Source organism: Melanerpes formicivorus, unplaced genomic scaffold (genome assembly GCF_026170545.1).
Source record: "Melanerpes formicivorus ecotype bairdi unplaced genomic scaffold, bMelFor1.0.p_v2 SCAF_6, whole genome shotgun sequence".
In the NCBI taxonomy this organism is placed as follows: domain Eukaryota; kingdom Metazoa; phylum Chordata; class Aves; order Piciformes; family Picidae; genus Melanerpes; species Melanerpes formicivorus.
Genome location: NW_027142358.1, coordinates 28,406,812 through 28,424,311, shown reverse-complemented (window position 1 = coordinate 28,424,311; position 17,500 = coordinate 28,406,812). Strand labels below are relative to the sequence as shown.

General features: G+C 45.7%; 1 protein-coding gene across 1 annotated transcript in view; it reads right to left on the bottom strand.

Moving 5' to 3' along the window:
• MGMT (O-6-methylguanine-DNA methyltransferase) overlaps positions 1 to 17,500 on the bottom strand; it is a 167,114-nt gene that overhangs the window by 30,753 nt on the left and 118,861 nt on the right. The window contains exon 4 of the mRNA XM_068140219.1: positions 5,171 to 5,328. Coding sequence (XP_067996320.1) covers positions 5,171 to 5,328 — 158 coding nt within the window. The remainder of the gene's footprint in view (positions 1 to 5,170; positions 5,329 to 17,500) is intronic.

Below are 17,500 nucleotides of genomic sequence, written 5' to 3'. Positions count from 1 at the left end.
TAGGGGGACCAAAGGTCTCCCATGCTCAAACTCTTTCAAAACTCATGCCTCCATCCATGGTCACTCCTCAAGGCTCCACCAAGAGCCCAAGAACCACGAAAGTTCAACAGGAACTGGGTAAGACTTCTGTCCAGAAAGCATTTTTACAGCCTTTTTTTGTTTAGTTTTGATTTGAATACAGGGTTGGAAAAAGAATTTGAGACATAAAAGTAGTTTTGAGTCCTGTTGTTTTTATTTCTGAAGGTTGGAGAGGATTGATTTCTCTTTGAAGCAAAAGTGGGGGAACGTATTGGATTGCAAAAAATCCATTAAATGTCTAGCAAAACAGTGACTTTCTGCTTATCAAAACTATTCTCACATGAAATGGTAATAAAAGAAGGTGCCAGTCTCTGGAATTTGAATTTTGTGTTGGCAGACAGAAATATGAAAGCCTGTCATCTCTTTGCACTTGGATCTGCCATGTCCAGATATGTGAAGTACTAACGCTTTCGAGCAGATTATTTCATACTACTTTAAAATAACACATTCTAAAAGCCTAAAGAGAAATGTATTTGCATGGCTGATGAAGCTGCAGGAAGGAAAGGAAAAAAAAAAAGGGAACTCAGGAAAATTTCTTAACCTTTTTTTTTTTTTTTTCCCTTTTCCTTGAGTGAATAGAATCTTTATGACAAAATTAGGAGCATTTCACAAATTGCAACATAAATAAATCACAGACCCACAGAATCCCTGAATCTCAGCATGGTGGGGGTTGGAAGGGACCTCTGGAGATCACCCAGTCCAACCACACTGCTAAAGCAGGGGAACCCACATCAGGTTGCCAAGGATCACAATGTCTGGGTGGGGTTGGAATCTCTCCAGAGAAGGAGACTCCACAACCTCCTTGGGCAGCTTGCTCCAGAACCCTCACACCAGAGACATTTCTCCTCATCTTCAGGTAGAACCTCCTGGGTTCCAGTTTGTGCCCAGTGCCCCTTGTCCTGTTACTGAGCACCAACAAGTCTGTCCCCACCCTCTTGCCTCCCACCTTTTAGATCTTGCTGAGCATTGATCAGATCCCCTCTCAGGCTGCCCTTCTCCAGGCTCAACAGCCCCAGGTCTCTCAGCCTTTCCTCCTCACAGAGATGCTCCAGGCCTCTCAGCATCTTTGGAGCCTCAGCATGTTTTTTTTGTCACCCAAATGCAGGACCCAGGACTTGGTCTTGTTTACCTTATCCCACTGGCCTCAGCCCATCAATCCAGTCTGCCCAGCTCCTCCCATAGAGCCTCCCTACCTTCAAGCAGATCAACACTCCCACTTGGTGTTGTCTGTAAGTTTACTGAGAGTTCATGTGATTCCCTGATCTCCTCCATCCTGAGGTTGTTCCTCCTTTTTTCACAGCTACTCTCAGCCTTTGGTTTGAAAGGTGACCCAGATAATGTGTCACCATGTGCAGACCTGCAGAGCCCCCTTTCTTTTCATGAACAGGGTAATTCACAGGTAATTTGAAGAAATAAGGTGGACTCTGTTATAAAGCAATTTTTTCTTCAGGTGTACACCTGCATTACAGGGACCTGCCAGAGGAACTCCAGGCTCAAGGATATAAAAGGGTGGCTTGGTGATGTTGCAGGACTTCATCCGGTGAGGATGGCGGGCATGGCATGGCATGGCATGTACAGAGCAGAGCCCCAGGGCTGCTGCTCGTCACAGGGCGAAGGAAAACTCTTGTGTGTCTCCAATTTCCTCTGCTCTTGATGCTCTAATGAGCCATCTGGTCTGCAAACACAGGACTGCTCCTCGCTGCAGTGGCCAGTGCTGCAGTGAGTTCTGCAGCCACAACCATGACCATTAGAAAGCACAAATGATGAAAAGTCAGGAAATTCAGGACTGGCCAATTTAACATTGTCTTTGCCATCTCACAGGACCACAAATCAAACATCTCATGTCTTGGCTTGCAAATATTACTGGGGCAATTTTTCTTATCACAGAATCATAGAATGGTTTGAGTGAGAGGGGACCTTAAAGATCACCTAGTTCCAATGTCTCCTCTCCAGGCTGAAGAGCCCAACTCTCTCAGCCTGCCCCCACAGGAGTGGTGCTCCAGCCCTCTGATCATCTTCATGGTCCTTCTTCTTCTTCATATATAAAGTGGGCTAATGACCAGGACATATCACAACCAATTAATCACTTCCCATTACTCAGTGGTTTTTTTCTGAGGTGTCGCACCTTGAAGTCACGCTATAGAGAAGTAAGAAATACCCAGCTTTATTTGTGCTGAGTGGAATTCTGGGTTGAACCCTGACACAAATTCTTGAAGATTCTGGGTTTTTTTTTCAAATACATTTAAATAAAAAGAAATCTGCTGCATGGGTTAAAGTGGGCAGCCAGTAAGTCAACAAGTCACTCCAAGAAGTACTTTGAGGCACTGGAGTACATCCAGAGAAGGGCAACCAAGCTAGTGAAGGGTCTGGAGAAGAGGTCTGGTGAGGAGCAGCTGAGGGACCTGGGGTTGTTCAGCCTGGAGAAAAGGAGGCTGAGGGGAGACCTTCTGGCTCTCTCCAACTCCCTTAAAGGAGGCTGGAGGCAGGTGGGGGTTGGTCTCTTCTTCTAAGGAACAAGTGGCAGGACAAGAGGAAATTGCCTCAAGTTGTGGCAGGGGAGGTTTAGGTTGGACATGAAGAACAATTTCTTCCCTGAATCACAGATTCATTCAGGTTGGGAAAGTCCTTTATGATCACCAAGCCCAACCATTAACCCAGCACTGCCAGGTCACCACTAAACCATGTCCCTCAGCATCACATCTGCACAACTTTTCAATCTCTTCAGGGATGGGGACTTCACCACTGCCCTGGGGAGCATGTGCCAGGGCTTGACAACCCTTTTAGTGAAGAAATTGTTCCTCATGTCCAATGTTGTGCAGCTTAAGGCCATTTCCTCTCATCCAACCACCTGTAACTAAGGTGAAGTTAGTGGAGACCAATCCCACCTGTCTCCAGCCTCCTTTCAGGGAGTTATAGAGAGTGAGAAAGAACTCCCCTGAGCCACCCAGAGCAGCTATGGCTGGTTGGCACCAGCCTTGAGGGCTGGGATAACACCAAGCTGTGTGCTGCACCATGGACAGATGTCTTTCTCCAACCTGGAAGATATCTTTACTTTCTGAGTTTGCAGATCTCTCTGGTTTTGTTATCTCCAAGTTGGTTATTACTACTTTTCTTCCCACCTATCTTAGTACTTTGCACGAACATGAGCCTGCAGTGTGCCCAGGTGGCCAGGAGGGCCAAGGGCATCCTGGCCTGCATCAGGAACAGTGTGGCCAGCAGGAGCAGGGAGGTCATTCTGCCCCTGTACACTGCACTGGTTAGGCCACACCTCGAGTACTGTGTCCAGTTCTGGGCCCCTCAGTTTAGGAAGGAGGTTGACTTGCTGGAACGAGTCCAGAGAAGGGCAACGAAGTTAGTGAGGGGCTTGGAACACAAGCCCTATGAGGAGAGACTGAGGGAGCTGGGGCTGCTTAGCCTGGAGAGGAGGAGACTCAGGGGTGACGTTATTGCTCTCTACAACTACCTGAAGGGGGGTTGTAAACAGGCAGAGGTTGGTCTCTTCTCCCAGGCAGCCAGCACCAGAACAAGAGGACACAGTCTCAGGCTGTGCCAGGGGAAGTTCAGGCTGGAGGTCAGGAGGAAGTTTTACACAGAGAGAGTGATTGCCCACTGGAATGGACTGCCCGGGGAGGTGGTGGAGTCGCCGTCACTGGAGGTGTTCAGGAGGAGACTTGACAGGGTGCTTGGTGCCATGGGTTAGTTGATTAGGTATTGTTGGGTGATAGGTTGGACGCGATGATCTTGAAGGTCTCTTCCAACCTGGTTTATTCTATTCTATTCTATTCTATTCTATTCAGACAAGTGACCATGAATTGAGAAATGCTTCATCCCAAAAGCACTTCACACTTTTTTGTTTTACGAGGAAGCTCTTTAATCAGTTTCACAGAATCACTAGATTTGGAAAACACCTCCAAGATCATCAAGACCTACTGTTTACCCAACACTGCCAAGTCCACCACTGAACCATGTCTCACAGCACCACATCCACACGGACTGTTAACACACCTAGGGATGGTGATTCCACCACTGGGCAGCCTGTTCCAGTGCTGTCCCTTTTGATGATTCATTGGATAAGCTGCTGCTGAAAAGAGATCACTGTGATGAGAAAAAGCCTTCACAGCTTTGGATCCTTACGCTCTCACTGATGTTTATTCTGCATTTTTAAGTGCCTGGAGAAACGAGCAGGCACTTTCAAATGTAAATGTGAAAAAGTAAATAAATACCAAACTCCTAATTTAGCATTTTTGACTTACAGACAAATTGAAATGTACAATGTTATCCAGGATAATGTGATTTTTATCTTACTCTTCTATTAAATCATTTCCAAAAATAAGTTTCTTCAAATTTTGGGTATTTTTTCCACATTTATTCCAATAGATTTGGTTTTGGTTTTTTTTTTCCATTTTAAGAAATTATTACTGGGAGAAAGTAAGAGAAGAGAGAAACGTTATCATGTTGATGTGCCAGTTAATTCTTCATTGCTCTGGCGAGACCCCACCTGGAGTACTGCATCCAGTTCTGGAGCTCCTATTACAGGAAGGATCTGGAGGTGCTGGAATGTGTCCAGAGTAGGGCCATGAGGATGATCAGAGGGCTGGAGCTCCTCTGCTATGAGGATAGACTGAGAGAATAGGGGCTGTTCAGTCTGGAGAAGAGAAGGCTCCAAGGAGATCTTATTGTGGCCTTCTAGTATCTTAAGGGGGCTACAAGAAAGCTGGGGAGGGACTTTTTAGGCTGTCAGGTAGTGATGGGACTATACAAATAAGTAGATTCATACTGGATGTTAGGAAGAAGTTCTTCCCCATGAGGGTGGTGAGATACTGGAACAGGTTGCGCAGAGAGGTGGTAGAAGCCTCACCCCTGGAGGTTTTTAAGGCCAGGCTGGATGTGGCTCAGAGCAACCTGCTGTAGCGTGAGGTGTCCTTGCCCATGGCAGAGGGGTGGGAACTGTATGATTCCTAAGGTCTCTTCCAACCCTGACAATTCTATGATTCTATGATTCTTATTGCCATTGACCAAGCACTCAGGAGACAGGTGGCAGCAGCACCCTGGCTGATGGGAGCAGGGAGGGGATGGGTGCCATGGTACCAACCTCTCTGGAGCAGCGGGTGGTGGAAGGCTGGCATGGGCAGGCTGGCTGTCCTCGCTGGCTCACAGAAGTAGGCACACAGCCACTCCAGGCACTGCTTCAGCGGCTCTGTCATCTCCTCCATGCCCTCACACACCTTGCAAGCAGCTGAGGACTCTGCCCTGTTACCAGAGAGAAGATAGCAGAATTATAATTATATAATCAGAGAATCAGGGAATGGTAGGGATTAGAAGGGGTCTCCAGAGATTATTGCATCCAATCCCCCTGCCAAAGCAAGATCACCTATGGCATGGCACATAGGAATGCATCCAGGTGGGATTTGTATCTCTCCAGAGAAGGAGACTCCACAACCACTCTGGGCAGCCTGCTCTAGGGCTCCAGCATCCTCATAGTAAAGAAGTTCGTCCTCATGTTGTGGTGGAACTTCTGTGTTCAAGCTTATACTTGTTGTTCCTTGTCCTATTACTGGGCACCACCCAAAAGAGACTGGCATCTTAATCTTGACACCCACCCCTCAGGTATTTATAGACATTAATAAGATCCCCTATCAGGCTCCTCTTCTCCAGACTAAACTGCCCCAGGTCTCCCAGCATTTCTTCATAGGAGAGGTGTGCAAGTCCCTTAATCATCCTTGTAGCTCTCCTGCAGTAGCATCCTTGACTCTCTCTGCCATAGATTCCTGTCCTGTTTGAACTGGGGAGCCCAGAATTGGACACAGTAATTTAAGACCAGGCTGGACAAGGCCTTGCTTGAGCAGCCTGGTCTAGTGGAAGGTGTTCCTGTCCATGGCACGGGGTTTGGAACTAGATGATCTTTAAGGTCACTTCCACCTCGAGCCATTCTATGGTTCTATAACGGTTAAAATTATAAAAATGGATATTCCTTCTCTCTAAATTTGCAAAAAAGTAGTAAAATAGCTCAGAACATTCAATCTGGGGTTAGAGTTCACCTATATTCTGCTCTGATAAAACTGAAAAGGTTCATAAAGCAGTGACAAAATGAATTCTCATCGCCTCCAGAAAGTCAGTGATGACACAAGGCTGCTCTTAGCTGGAAAAACAAAACAAAAAATCAGAAGAAATTGGTGAGAAGAAAGTGATGCCTTGCATGATATCCTGGGGAATATCAGGGAGCACAAAACCCTCCCAAATCCACAGCAGACAATGCATTCTCATGCTTCCTGGGTGGGTGGAGGTGAGGCTCCTCCTCCAAGTCCCCCCAGGGGCACAGTCCTTGACTCCCCAGGGACCATCCCCGGGGAAAGGAGGAAACAGCTTTCTGCTGAACCCGTGCATTCCTCTGCCCCGTTTCCTTCCAGTGACGGTGGCAGGTTTCTGCTTTCCTCCTCTGATTGAATTGGAAGGAAGCAATTGAGAATTCATTTGATTTTCAATGGCAGCTCCTGCTTGCAGGACACTAAAGAACACAGCGAGCGAACAGAAAGCACCTGCAAACAAAAACGTACTTCCCTTGCTGCTCTTCTCATAGAATCGCTTCAGTTGGAAAAGCCCTCCAAGATCAAGTCCAACCTAACACCACCATGGCCCTTAAACCATGTCCCAAAGAGCCACATCTAAACCTCCCCTGTTACAACTTGAGGACATTTCCTCTTGTTGTATCACCTGATACTAGGGAGAAGAGACCAAGTCCCATCTGGCTCCAACCTCCTTTCAGAGTCGTAGAGAGCAGTGAGGTCTCACTTTGGCCTCCTATTCTCCAGATTAAACCACCTCAGTTTATTTCTTTCCTTTCATTTATTCACCAAATGAATGCTTTTCAATTTCTTTTTCAATTTTGCTTTCTAAATCTGCTATCTACCTTATTTTGCTATTTCATAATCTCTTTGCTACCAAAAAAAAAAAACAACACCCAATTTTTGCACAGATATCTATGCCATGGACCTCAAACCAAGCTCTTGTCACCATGGATGATCTGTTATTCCATGCATGTACAACCCTCAGCAGAATATGGCTCAGTTTTACTGTGGATTGTTGGAGCTATGACAATATAATAACCACAGAAGACAATAATGCCTCTGAAATCTCAAAAAGAAGTTGGTAGACTTTTCTGCTCCATTTATCCAGAAGAGCATAGGAAGCACTCAAAACTCCAGTCACCTTATGTTTTTCACATCATCTTGTTTCACATTCTCTCGAGTCTGGAAATGATTTGGGCTGTAATATCATCATAAAACCAAAAGACTTCCTCTGCTCACTGCTCAGCAAGCGAGCAGCCCCCAGCAGCTGGGCTCTCCACGCTGCCACACAGGCACCATCATCTCTCCCTCCTCCAGAAAGGCACCAAACTACCACAGTTTCCCCCCAAACTGGGTGGGAAACAGCACAACAGCATTATTTGTCTGAGGCCTCATGGTTACTGTCAGGTCATTAGCTCTGTATTAAATAAATTACATAAAAGACAGAGAATCACAGAATGTTTGGGGTGGGAAAGAGCCTTTAAAGCTTATCTAGTCCAACCCCCCTGCAGTTAGAGAATGTTTTTACCATGATGGTGGTGTAGCACTGTCCCAGATTACCCAGAGAGGTGGGAGATGTCCCATCCCTGGAACCATTGCAGGTCAGGTTGTTTGGGGCTCTGAGCAACCTGCTCTAGTTGCAGATCTCCCTGCTGACTGCAGGGGGATTGGATCAGATGACCTTTAAAGGTCCTTTCCAACCCAACCCAGTCTGTGCTTCTATGATCCAAGAATTCAGGAAACTGAAGGGAAGGTGTGAGAAATCCAACTGCCTCACTTTTGCCCTGGAGAATTTCATTATTATTTATTTTAGTCCTTGAAAAAGTACCAACAACTTTTCTGCCACCGTGGCTAGAATAATGAGCAGCATTTAGTTAAAAATGCAGAAAGGCTTTTGAAAAACCCTTCTGCTTCCAATGGAGACCATCACTGCACTTGATCTCATTACTGAATTGTATTAGGTGCTGCCTGGCACCTCAAAAAGTTCCAGGTGGAGGTTTTTCACTTGGCCACCATGGTCAATCATTACTGTAGAGGTTTTAAGGATGGCTGGGGTTTTTGTAAGGCTTTGTGAAACTGAAATGTTGTTTGCAGTAAGATGCCAGTCAGTCACACGTGTGAAGTAAGTCAGATGCCTGTCTTAACTTTCTGGTGGTGTTAAATGGATGTTCAGCTCATCTACACAGCTTTAGAACATGATGGTTAATTAAACCTTCACACTGCTCAAACATAAAAAAAGCCCTTGTTTTAAGCTATAGAAAGCAGACATCTAAGTATATATATATATTTAAAGTTGGATGTCTCTTGAAAAAAGACTTTTTTTTCAGGCTAAGGAATGCATGCTGCTGCTGCTGAAGATCTCCAGCCTTGCCTTCAGCTCTTGGCAGTAGTGAAGTCCAAGAGAGACGTAAGATCAGTCCCACCAGAGCCCAGGTGCAGACCTGCTGCTCCAGCTTACACACAGGGCAGCCATTCCCTACCATTCTTACTGCAACCCTACATATTAATTTCCATTCCAGCTCTTTTTTTAGGAACAAACAAGCTCAAGAATCCAGTTGGCTCTGGCACCCATGCAGCTAAGAGGTGTCTTCCTGAGACTCTCTCCCAGCTGTGCCACTTCTATGACTTCTTATGTTTGTATGGGATGAAATGAAGGAAGAGATGGTTTTAGCAGAGGGGGAGTGAAGCAGAAACACCACCTGTTCCAGTTTAACAGGCTCCTTCCAAACAACTTGCCAAGGACTGGAAGTTTCTAAGGTGCTTCCAAAACAAACATGTAAGCAGCAGATTGGCTTCAGTGTCTTGAATAGCTTAGCTATGATGAAAACCAGAGAAATGCTGTGAGGAGCCTCAGCAGGTAGCCATGTTCAAAGCCATGTTCAAAACGGGTATGATTTTAATTACTTATTTTATTTCTGAGATACTTCTTGTCTCAGATAGTCCTTAAAAAAAAACCAACTTAACAGAAACACTCTAGAACAGACTTTGAGTTCAAGAGAGGCAAGGAACTACTGGAAAGAGTCCAGCTGAGGCTACATTGTGATAGGACAAAGGGTGATTATTTTAAACTAAATGAGGGAGACTTATACTGGATACATGAAGAAATGTTTTAAACTGAGGGTGGTGAGACCCTGGACTAGATGACCTTGAGAGGTCTCTTCCAATCCAAAACACTCCATGAATATATGAATCATAGAATGGTTTGGATTGGAAAGGACCTCAAAGACCAACTAGTTTCAACTCCCCTGACACGGGCAGGGACACCTTCCACTAGTCAGGTAACTCAAGGTCTTACCCACTTTTGAAGGCTTTGAACACTTCTGGGGAGGGGGCATCCACAACATCCCTGGGCCACCTGTTCCAGTGTCTCAGCACCCTCAATGTAAAGAATTTCTTCCTGATCTCCAGTCTAAATCTCCCCTCTTCCAGATCAAAGGCATTGCCCTTCGTCTTATCACTTGTCCAAAGTCCCACCCCAGCTTTCTTGTAGACCCACTTCAGGTACTGGGAGGCTGCTCTAAGGTTTTCCAGAAGTCTTCTCTTCTCTGGACTGAATAACCCCACCTCTGCCTGTTCCCAGAAGAGAGGTGCTCGTCATGGCCTCCTCTGTACCTTCTCCAACATTTTGATGTCCCTGTTGTGGAGGTGCATGAAATGGACACAGTGCTCCAGGTGGGGTCTCACCAGAGCACCTAGAGATGCCTACCTTTGTCTTACCAAATATCCTTTTTCTTTGAGAAAAATATCTACCCTGTTACTTTCCCAAATGGAAAAATTAGCACTGATTAGGGCACACAAATTAACACTAAAAGGAACGTCTGTCATCCAACGTTTTTCTTGACACAATAAACGGCGAGCTGCCTTTTTTTCTTCTCCCTCCCCCCCCCCCCATCCTTCCTGAAGGCTTTCATTGTGAAATTAAATAAAAATGCATTTTATCAACAACCACCACGTCATTTCAATAGCTTTTCTTTGATAGATGAAGGCTAAAGCCACCCCAAACCTGCAGATGAATGATGTGGTCTCTAATGATTCCAAAACGATTACGGGATGCCGAGCAATCTCGTTAAATTTTATTCCAAAGCTTGCTGCACTTGTGTTTTCTCTTCTTTTTCTCTCGATGAAACCCAGGAGGCTTTCAGAACAATTCATTATGTATGAGACCCAACTTACAGTGCTTGACTGTTGATTAATAGCAAAGTTTGCTGTATGTACATTTGCAACATTAGATGCATACAATATGCTAACTTATTCCTTCACCCCAGCTAATTATTTACAAAAATGACTACTTGAGACTACAATTTATTAAATGCATGCATCCAGTCTCCATTTGGCCCCAAAAGACAGGCTGGAATGAAGATCTTTTACTTGATGTGACAACTTCTAGAAAGAGTGTTATTAATATTGTAAATGTGGCAAATAAAGAGTTCAAATAGCCATATGTCTGCCTTCTGTGTTGTTGGAGGTTTTTTGTTGTTTGTTTTTTTCATTATTCCCTCCTCCCCCCCTCCCCCCCCCCCCCCACTCCCCAACAACTGAATCAAGGAACAAAGCAGCTTTCTAGGTTTAAAATTCATAGGGAAGCACATCCTTACATGGTTTAATTTAGCTGCTTGTAAATGAAGTGGCCGTGTGATAGGAGTAAGGGATTAAAACAAGGATGTGAGTGGCAATAAACAGAATTACCACCCCAATTTGTGCTGGACGACCCCACCACAGTTCCTATTAAGACCTATTAAGAAGAAATTGATGCATTTATGGTAGATTTAGGCTGGAATGGGCTGCCCAGAGATATGGTTGAGGCCCTGTCCCTGGAGACATTCAAGTACAACATATATCTAAGCAAGACTTGCTCCTTGACATAAAACCTTTGCACTATGTTCTCCAAATTCAGGAATTCTGTGAGACTGGAGATCTAACAACCCCATCATTTTACATATTTACAGAATCCCAGCATGGTGGAGGTTGGAAGGCACCTCTGGAGATAGAATAGAATAGAATAGAATAGAATAGAATAGAATAGAATAGAATAGAATAGAATAGAATAGAATAGAATAGAATAGAATAGAATAGAACAGAATTAACCAGGTTGTAGAAGATCATCTAGTCTAAAGCAGGGTCACCCTGGCAGCTTTCCCAGGATCACAATGGCCAGGTGGGTTTGGAATCTCTCCACAGAAGGAGACTCCGCACCCTCATTGGGCAGCCAGCTCCAGGGCTTCAGCACTCTCACACCACAAACATTTCTCCTCATCTTCATGTGGAACCTCCTGAGTTCCAGTTTGTGCCTGTTGCCCCTTGTGCCACATCGTCGTGCCCCCCCATCCTTTACCTCTAGATGAGCATAGACAAGATCCCCTCTCAGGCTCCTCTTCTCCAGGCTCAACAGCCCCAGGTCTCTCTGTCTCCACACCCCTCAGCATATTTGGAGCCTCTGCTGGACTCTCTAATAGTTTCTTCTCTTCAACCAGAGATCCCAGAACTGGACTCAGGACTCCAGATGTGGCCTTACTAGGACAGAGTAGAGGTGAGGAGAGAACATATCTTCACCTTCTGGCCACACTCTTCTTAATACCTAATTCCCCTCTATTTATTGTTCAGGATGTAAGTGCTAACGGACCTGGTGCTTGAAAATTCTGGATTAAACCAGGACTTTCCCTTTCACTCTGAAAAAGAAGCATTTGCACAAAAATTTGGGTATGAAGTACAAATTCCAAATAAACAGGTGCACATCTGGAGTAAAATAACTTGGTGTCCAAATGGCCTGGTCCTTTTTTTCCTGCTCTTGCAATTAATGATGTTAAATTCATATACCAGATGGAGGTTGCCTAAGAAATTGGGATCCAAAAGTCCATCTCTGCTGCCTGCAGAACCATTGCCTGCTCCTTCTGTGTTACCAGCAAATGCTCGAGAGAAGGGAGTGAGCCTCCTGTCTTCACATGCCAAGATAAGGAAAATCAATGTCAATGCCCAAAAGACTCAAGTGATAGCACTGAAGGTCATTAAATGCAACTCACTGCCCTGTACCATTAAAGTTTTGATTGGAATCCTATATAGAGAGACACAGATTTCAAACAAGATCTTGCCCTGGGATACAGTACTGTGAGACCATGGAGGGAACACAGCAGTCAGCAAGAGAGGCACCTTCCTAGGGACATGAGAAACATGTCCATAGTAAACAATCCCATGTGTGTGTGGTTTTGACTTATTTTTCCTGAACATATTTCTTGTGTTTCCAGAGAAGCTTATCTCAGAGATTCATAGCCTCATAGAATAGTTTAGGTTGGAAGGGACCTTAAGTATCATCTAGTTCTACCCCGCTGCTGTGGGCAGAGACACCTTCTACTAGACCAGATTGCTCCAAGCCTTGTACAACCTGGCTTTGAATATCAGCAGGGAAGGGGCATCCAGGACCTCCCTGGGCAACTTGATCTTACTATGGACAAAAATCTTATTCAAAGAGACCTATTCCTCCTCTGTGAATGAAACATCTCAAAGGTCTACAGCTGGGCCATATTTAGGGAACAAAAATATTCAGAGTATCAGAATGACCTCTTGATACAACATTTCAGATCCATGTGATTGTCAGCAGAATGAATTAAGCTTGAGAAGGGGAGATTTAGACTGGACATTAGGAAGAAATTCTTTACAGGGAAGGTTGGTGAGACACTGGAACAGGTTGTCCATGGAGGTCATGGATACCGCCTCACTGGAGGCGTTCATGGCTGGCTTGGATGAAGCCTTGAGCAACCTAGTCTAGTGGAAGGTGTCCCTGCCCATGGCAGGCGTTGGAACTAGCTGATCTTTAAGGTCCCTTCCAATCCAAACCATTCTCTGATTCTAAGATAGAAAGATTTATGTAAAGGAGAGAAGAAAAAACAATTTCTGGGTATCTTCTTGTTGGAAAGGACCATCTTGTTCTAGATGGAGAATGGGGGTATGAAACACAAGCCCCAAAAGCCCTCAAGCAGCATGAATTAAGCAGATGCTTGCCATGAAATGCTTTAGAGCAAAAATTCATCCGAGTGTCAGGCGGCAGCATGCTCTCACCCGAGATGTTCAGCAACGTTCAGCGTAGGGGATATCATCAGTTCTATCTATAATTAGGTTAAAAGAAAGTCAGTTAATTTTAGCACTTACAAGAAATTGTTACAAAACACTTTTTTCTTCCTATATAAAAGAATTTTCCCATCAGACCTGCGAGGTCGGTTTTATCGCAGGCAATTAACTGTGTTAGGGCTGGTTGCAAGGGACCCTTAAACCACACACCAGGTTGCCTCAGCTTCTCTCCTTTAGTTTAGGGTGTTCACCACCCCAGGTTCAGCACACCACATTCACCACCCCATGTTTGGCACACCATGTTTGTGACATCATGTTCACCACACCATGTTCACCACATAGAATCATAGCATCATTAAGGTTGGAAAAGACCTTTAAGACCATCAAATTCAACCTTCTACCCAACACCTCCATGACCATTAGACCATGCCTCAAAGTACCACATCTGCTTGTTTTTGAAACACCTCCAGGGGTGGTGAGTTCACCCCCTCCCTGGGCAGCCTGTTGCAATGCTCCACCACTCAACAAAGAAATTCCTCCTAATCATGTTCACTACATGTTCACCCACCATGTTCACCACACCAAGTTCACCACAGTGCTGGAGCACAATTCCAGAGCTTACATCAGTAATGCCCAGTTGCTAACTGGTACCTGAAGTCAAATTTCCATCTTTTTCCCCCTCCATATTTAAGACAGATATTAACCCAATTATTCATGAACTTGGAAAAAAAACAACCCCAAAGCTAAGACAGTTCCAACAGACATTACAGCCTTTCTGCTGCAAGACCCCACATCTCGGATCTCTGCTGCTGCATGGGGAAATTGAAGGAGGACAACTTAAGGCTGAATTATTTGAACTGGGCTGTGACTTTGGATGTACACCTTGATGGGCATTAGTGCATGAATTCCAGATGAAAGTGAGCACCAAGAATTATAACCCACAGCACTTGCAGATACTCCAGCCTATTAAAATGAATTAAGATGCAGATAAATCAGGAACCTCTTAAGAATTCAACATCCTCAGGATGTTTTTCAAAGCAGATTTCCAGTCTGTGCCCTCTGAGCATCTCCTGTTAGGACTAAGCGTAGGCTCACCTGATACCTGACCTGCAGGACCCCCCATCAAAGCAGAAGCTGGCATATGACCTGACACACTCACTCCTCCCACCACCAGAGATGTGGTGCCCATCTGCTGCTTGAAAAAATGATGGAAATATTTTTCTCATGTGAATGAAGCCCTTCTGAAGCTCTGCAGACCTCAGCAGCTGTGCAAGAGAAAAGATGGCATGATACCAAACTGGGAGGAGTGGTTGACACACCATCAGGCTGTGCTGCCATCCAGTGAGAACTGGACAGGCTGGAGAGTTGGGTGGAGGGCAACCTTGTGAAGTTCAACAAGAGGAAGTATAGGATCATGAACCTGGGAAAGAATAACTCCCTACACCAGTGCAGGTGAGGAGTGAACTGCTTGTAGCATCTCTGAGGAGAACGACCTGGGAGTGCTGGTGGACAAAAAGTTCACCGTGAGCCAGCAACACGCCCTTGGGGCCAAGAAGGCCTAGCTGCTGGGATCCAGGAGCTTTGGGACTGCTTCGTGCAGCGTTACTTCTGTGGCTTTGATGCAACCTTGCAATTGCATCCAAAACCCTTGTGAAGGACAAAGTGGGATGTGCTGGAAGCTATGGATGCCAGCCCTGCTCTGAACCTCCCCCTGATGTGCTGTGGCAGGAGAGACAGAGATGCTTCCAGACCATCCTTCTCAGACGAGGCAGATGAAACTACTTTACATAACTCTGGTTCGAACTGAGCAGAAATATTCTTCTCCCCTCACTCTTTTGAAGTGGTGCATGGTGCCTGGAGACTGCTGTCCTCTGAGCTTTAGGTGCATCTGCATTACAACCCCATTAGCTTGTCTACTACACTCATTAATAAATAAGCTTCCCACTTAAGTGCCTTTCTTGTAAATTGGTTTGTTCTGTTCCATATAAATAATATAAATTTCTCTTATCGAGGACGGCAGATTTTTTTCTGTACCTATGTAGAGACACCACAGGAATTTAACCCAAGAAACAGCTCATGTAAGGTGGCCCCAACATCCCTTGTCACACAGCTGTCTTCACTACAGCAGCTGCAATATCTGAAATTCTTTGCTTAGCATAAAATAATGTCTTGAATAGAATAATTGAATTGCTTCATCTAGAAAAGACCTTTAAGATCACTGAGTCCACCAATCAACCAAACACCACCATGGCCAATAAACCATGTCCCAAAGTGCCATGTCCACACACCTCTTGAACACCTCCAGGGATGGTGACTCCACAACAACACTAGACAACTTATTCCAATGCCTGACCACGCTTGCAGGAAAGAAATTTTTCCTAATGTCCAATCTAAACCTTCCCTGGCACAATTTCAGGCCATTTCTTCTTGTTCTACCACCTCATATTAGGGAGAAGAGACCAACCCGCAAAGCCAATCAGATCCTGGGCTGCATCAGGAAAAGTGTGGCTAGCAGGTCGAGGGAGGTGATCCTCCCCCTCTACTCAGCCCTGGTGAGACCCCACCTGGAGTACTGTGTCCAGTTCCGGAGCCCCTATTACAAGAGGGATGTGGAGGTGATGGAAGGTGTCCAGAGAAGGGCCACAAGGATGATCAGAGGGCTGAAGCACCTCTCCTATGAGGACAGACTGAAGGACAAGGGGACACAGTCTCAAGCTGCGCCAGGGGAGGTTCAGACTCGAGGTGAGGAGGAAGTTCTTCACCGAGCGAGTCATTCGGCATTGGAACGGGTTGCCCAGGGAGGTGGTTGAGTCATCGACCCTGGAGGCGTTCAAGGAGAGATTGGACGTGGCACTTGGTGCCATGGTCTAGTCATGGGGTCTGTGGTGTCAGGTTGGACTCGATGATCCTTGAGGTCCTTTCCAACCTAAGTGATACTGTGATACTGTGATACTGTGAGTTGGGGCTGTTCAGTCTGCAGAAGAGAAGGCTCCCAGGTGACCTAATTGTGGCCTTCCAGTATCTGAAGGGGGCCTACAGGAAGGCTGGGGAAGGACTTCTCAGGATATCAGGTAGTGATAGATAGGACTAGGGGGAATGGAATGAAGCTGGAGATGGGGAGATTCAGGCTAGATGTGAGGAGGAGGTTCTTCACCATGAGAGTGGTGAAACCCTGGAATGGGTTGTCCAGGGAGGTGGTCGAGGCCCTGTCCCTGGGGGTGTTTAAGACCAGGCTGGATGAGGCTCTGTCCAGCCTGATGTAGTGTGGGGTGTCCCTGCCCATGGCAGGGGGGTTGGAACTAGCTGATCCTTGTGGTCCCTTCCAACCCTGAACGATACTATGATACTATGATACTATGAACCCCCACCTCAATCCAACCTCCCCTCAGGGAGTTGTAGAAAGCCATGAGGTCTCCTTTCAGCCTTCTCTTCAGAGCAATAAGATCTCCCCTCAGCCTCCTCTCCTCCAGACTAAACAATCCCAGTTCCCTCAGCTGCTTCTCCTAAGACCTGTTCTCTAGACCCTTCGCCATTGACCGTATTGACCATATGTCAAAAGGAAAAGGAAAAAAAAAAACCTCCTAAATGGCTAGTTATTGTAATTGTATTTTAAAACACTGAGGTCATGTTTAATTTTGAATCCAAGCTCTTAAAATGTGCTTTCTGGCAAGGGAAGAATAATAAAGCCCTTAACAGTAGGGAAGGAAAAAAAAAAAGGAAGAAGAAAAAAGTACATTATTATTGCAAATGTCTTCTGCAGATCACTAATAGTGCAATAAACAAACGGAATCAAAACTTTAATTGTTTTAACCAGAAAGATCATCACTGGTTTTGAAATCTGTAGCTTGACATTTCAAGGATGAGGTAATTCAGCTCTTTGCTCTGCTCCCCACTCCCAGCCTCTCCCCACTGTCTGAGCTCAGCCCAGACTCATGGGTGCTGTGGGGACTAGGCTGTGCATCCCCACCATCCTGCTCTAGACCTTCTGGAGACAGCAGTGCCTGCTTCTGGAGACAACTGGGCAGAGAAATGCTTCCTTTTCTCCAGGCTGGACAACCCCCGAGCTGCTCCTCCCCAGACCTATTCTCCATACCCTTCACCAGCTTTGCTTCCTTCCCTGGACATGCTCCATCACCTCAATGTCTTTTTTTTTGTAGTGAGGGGTCCAAAACTGAACCCAGGATTTGAGGTGTGGCCTCACCTGTGCCAGTACATGGAGGCAATTCCTGCCCAGGTCCTGCTGGCCATACTATGGCTGCTAGGAATATGGAACTGCTGCATTACATTCAGCCTCTGCT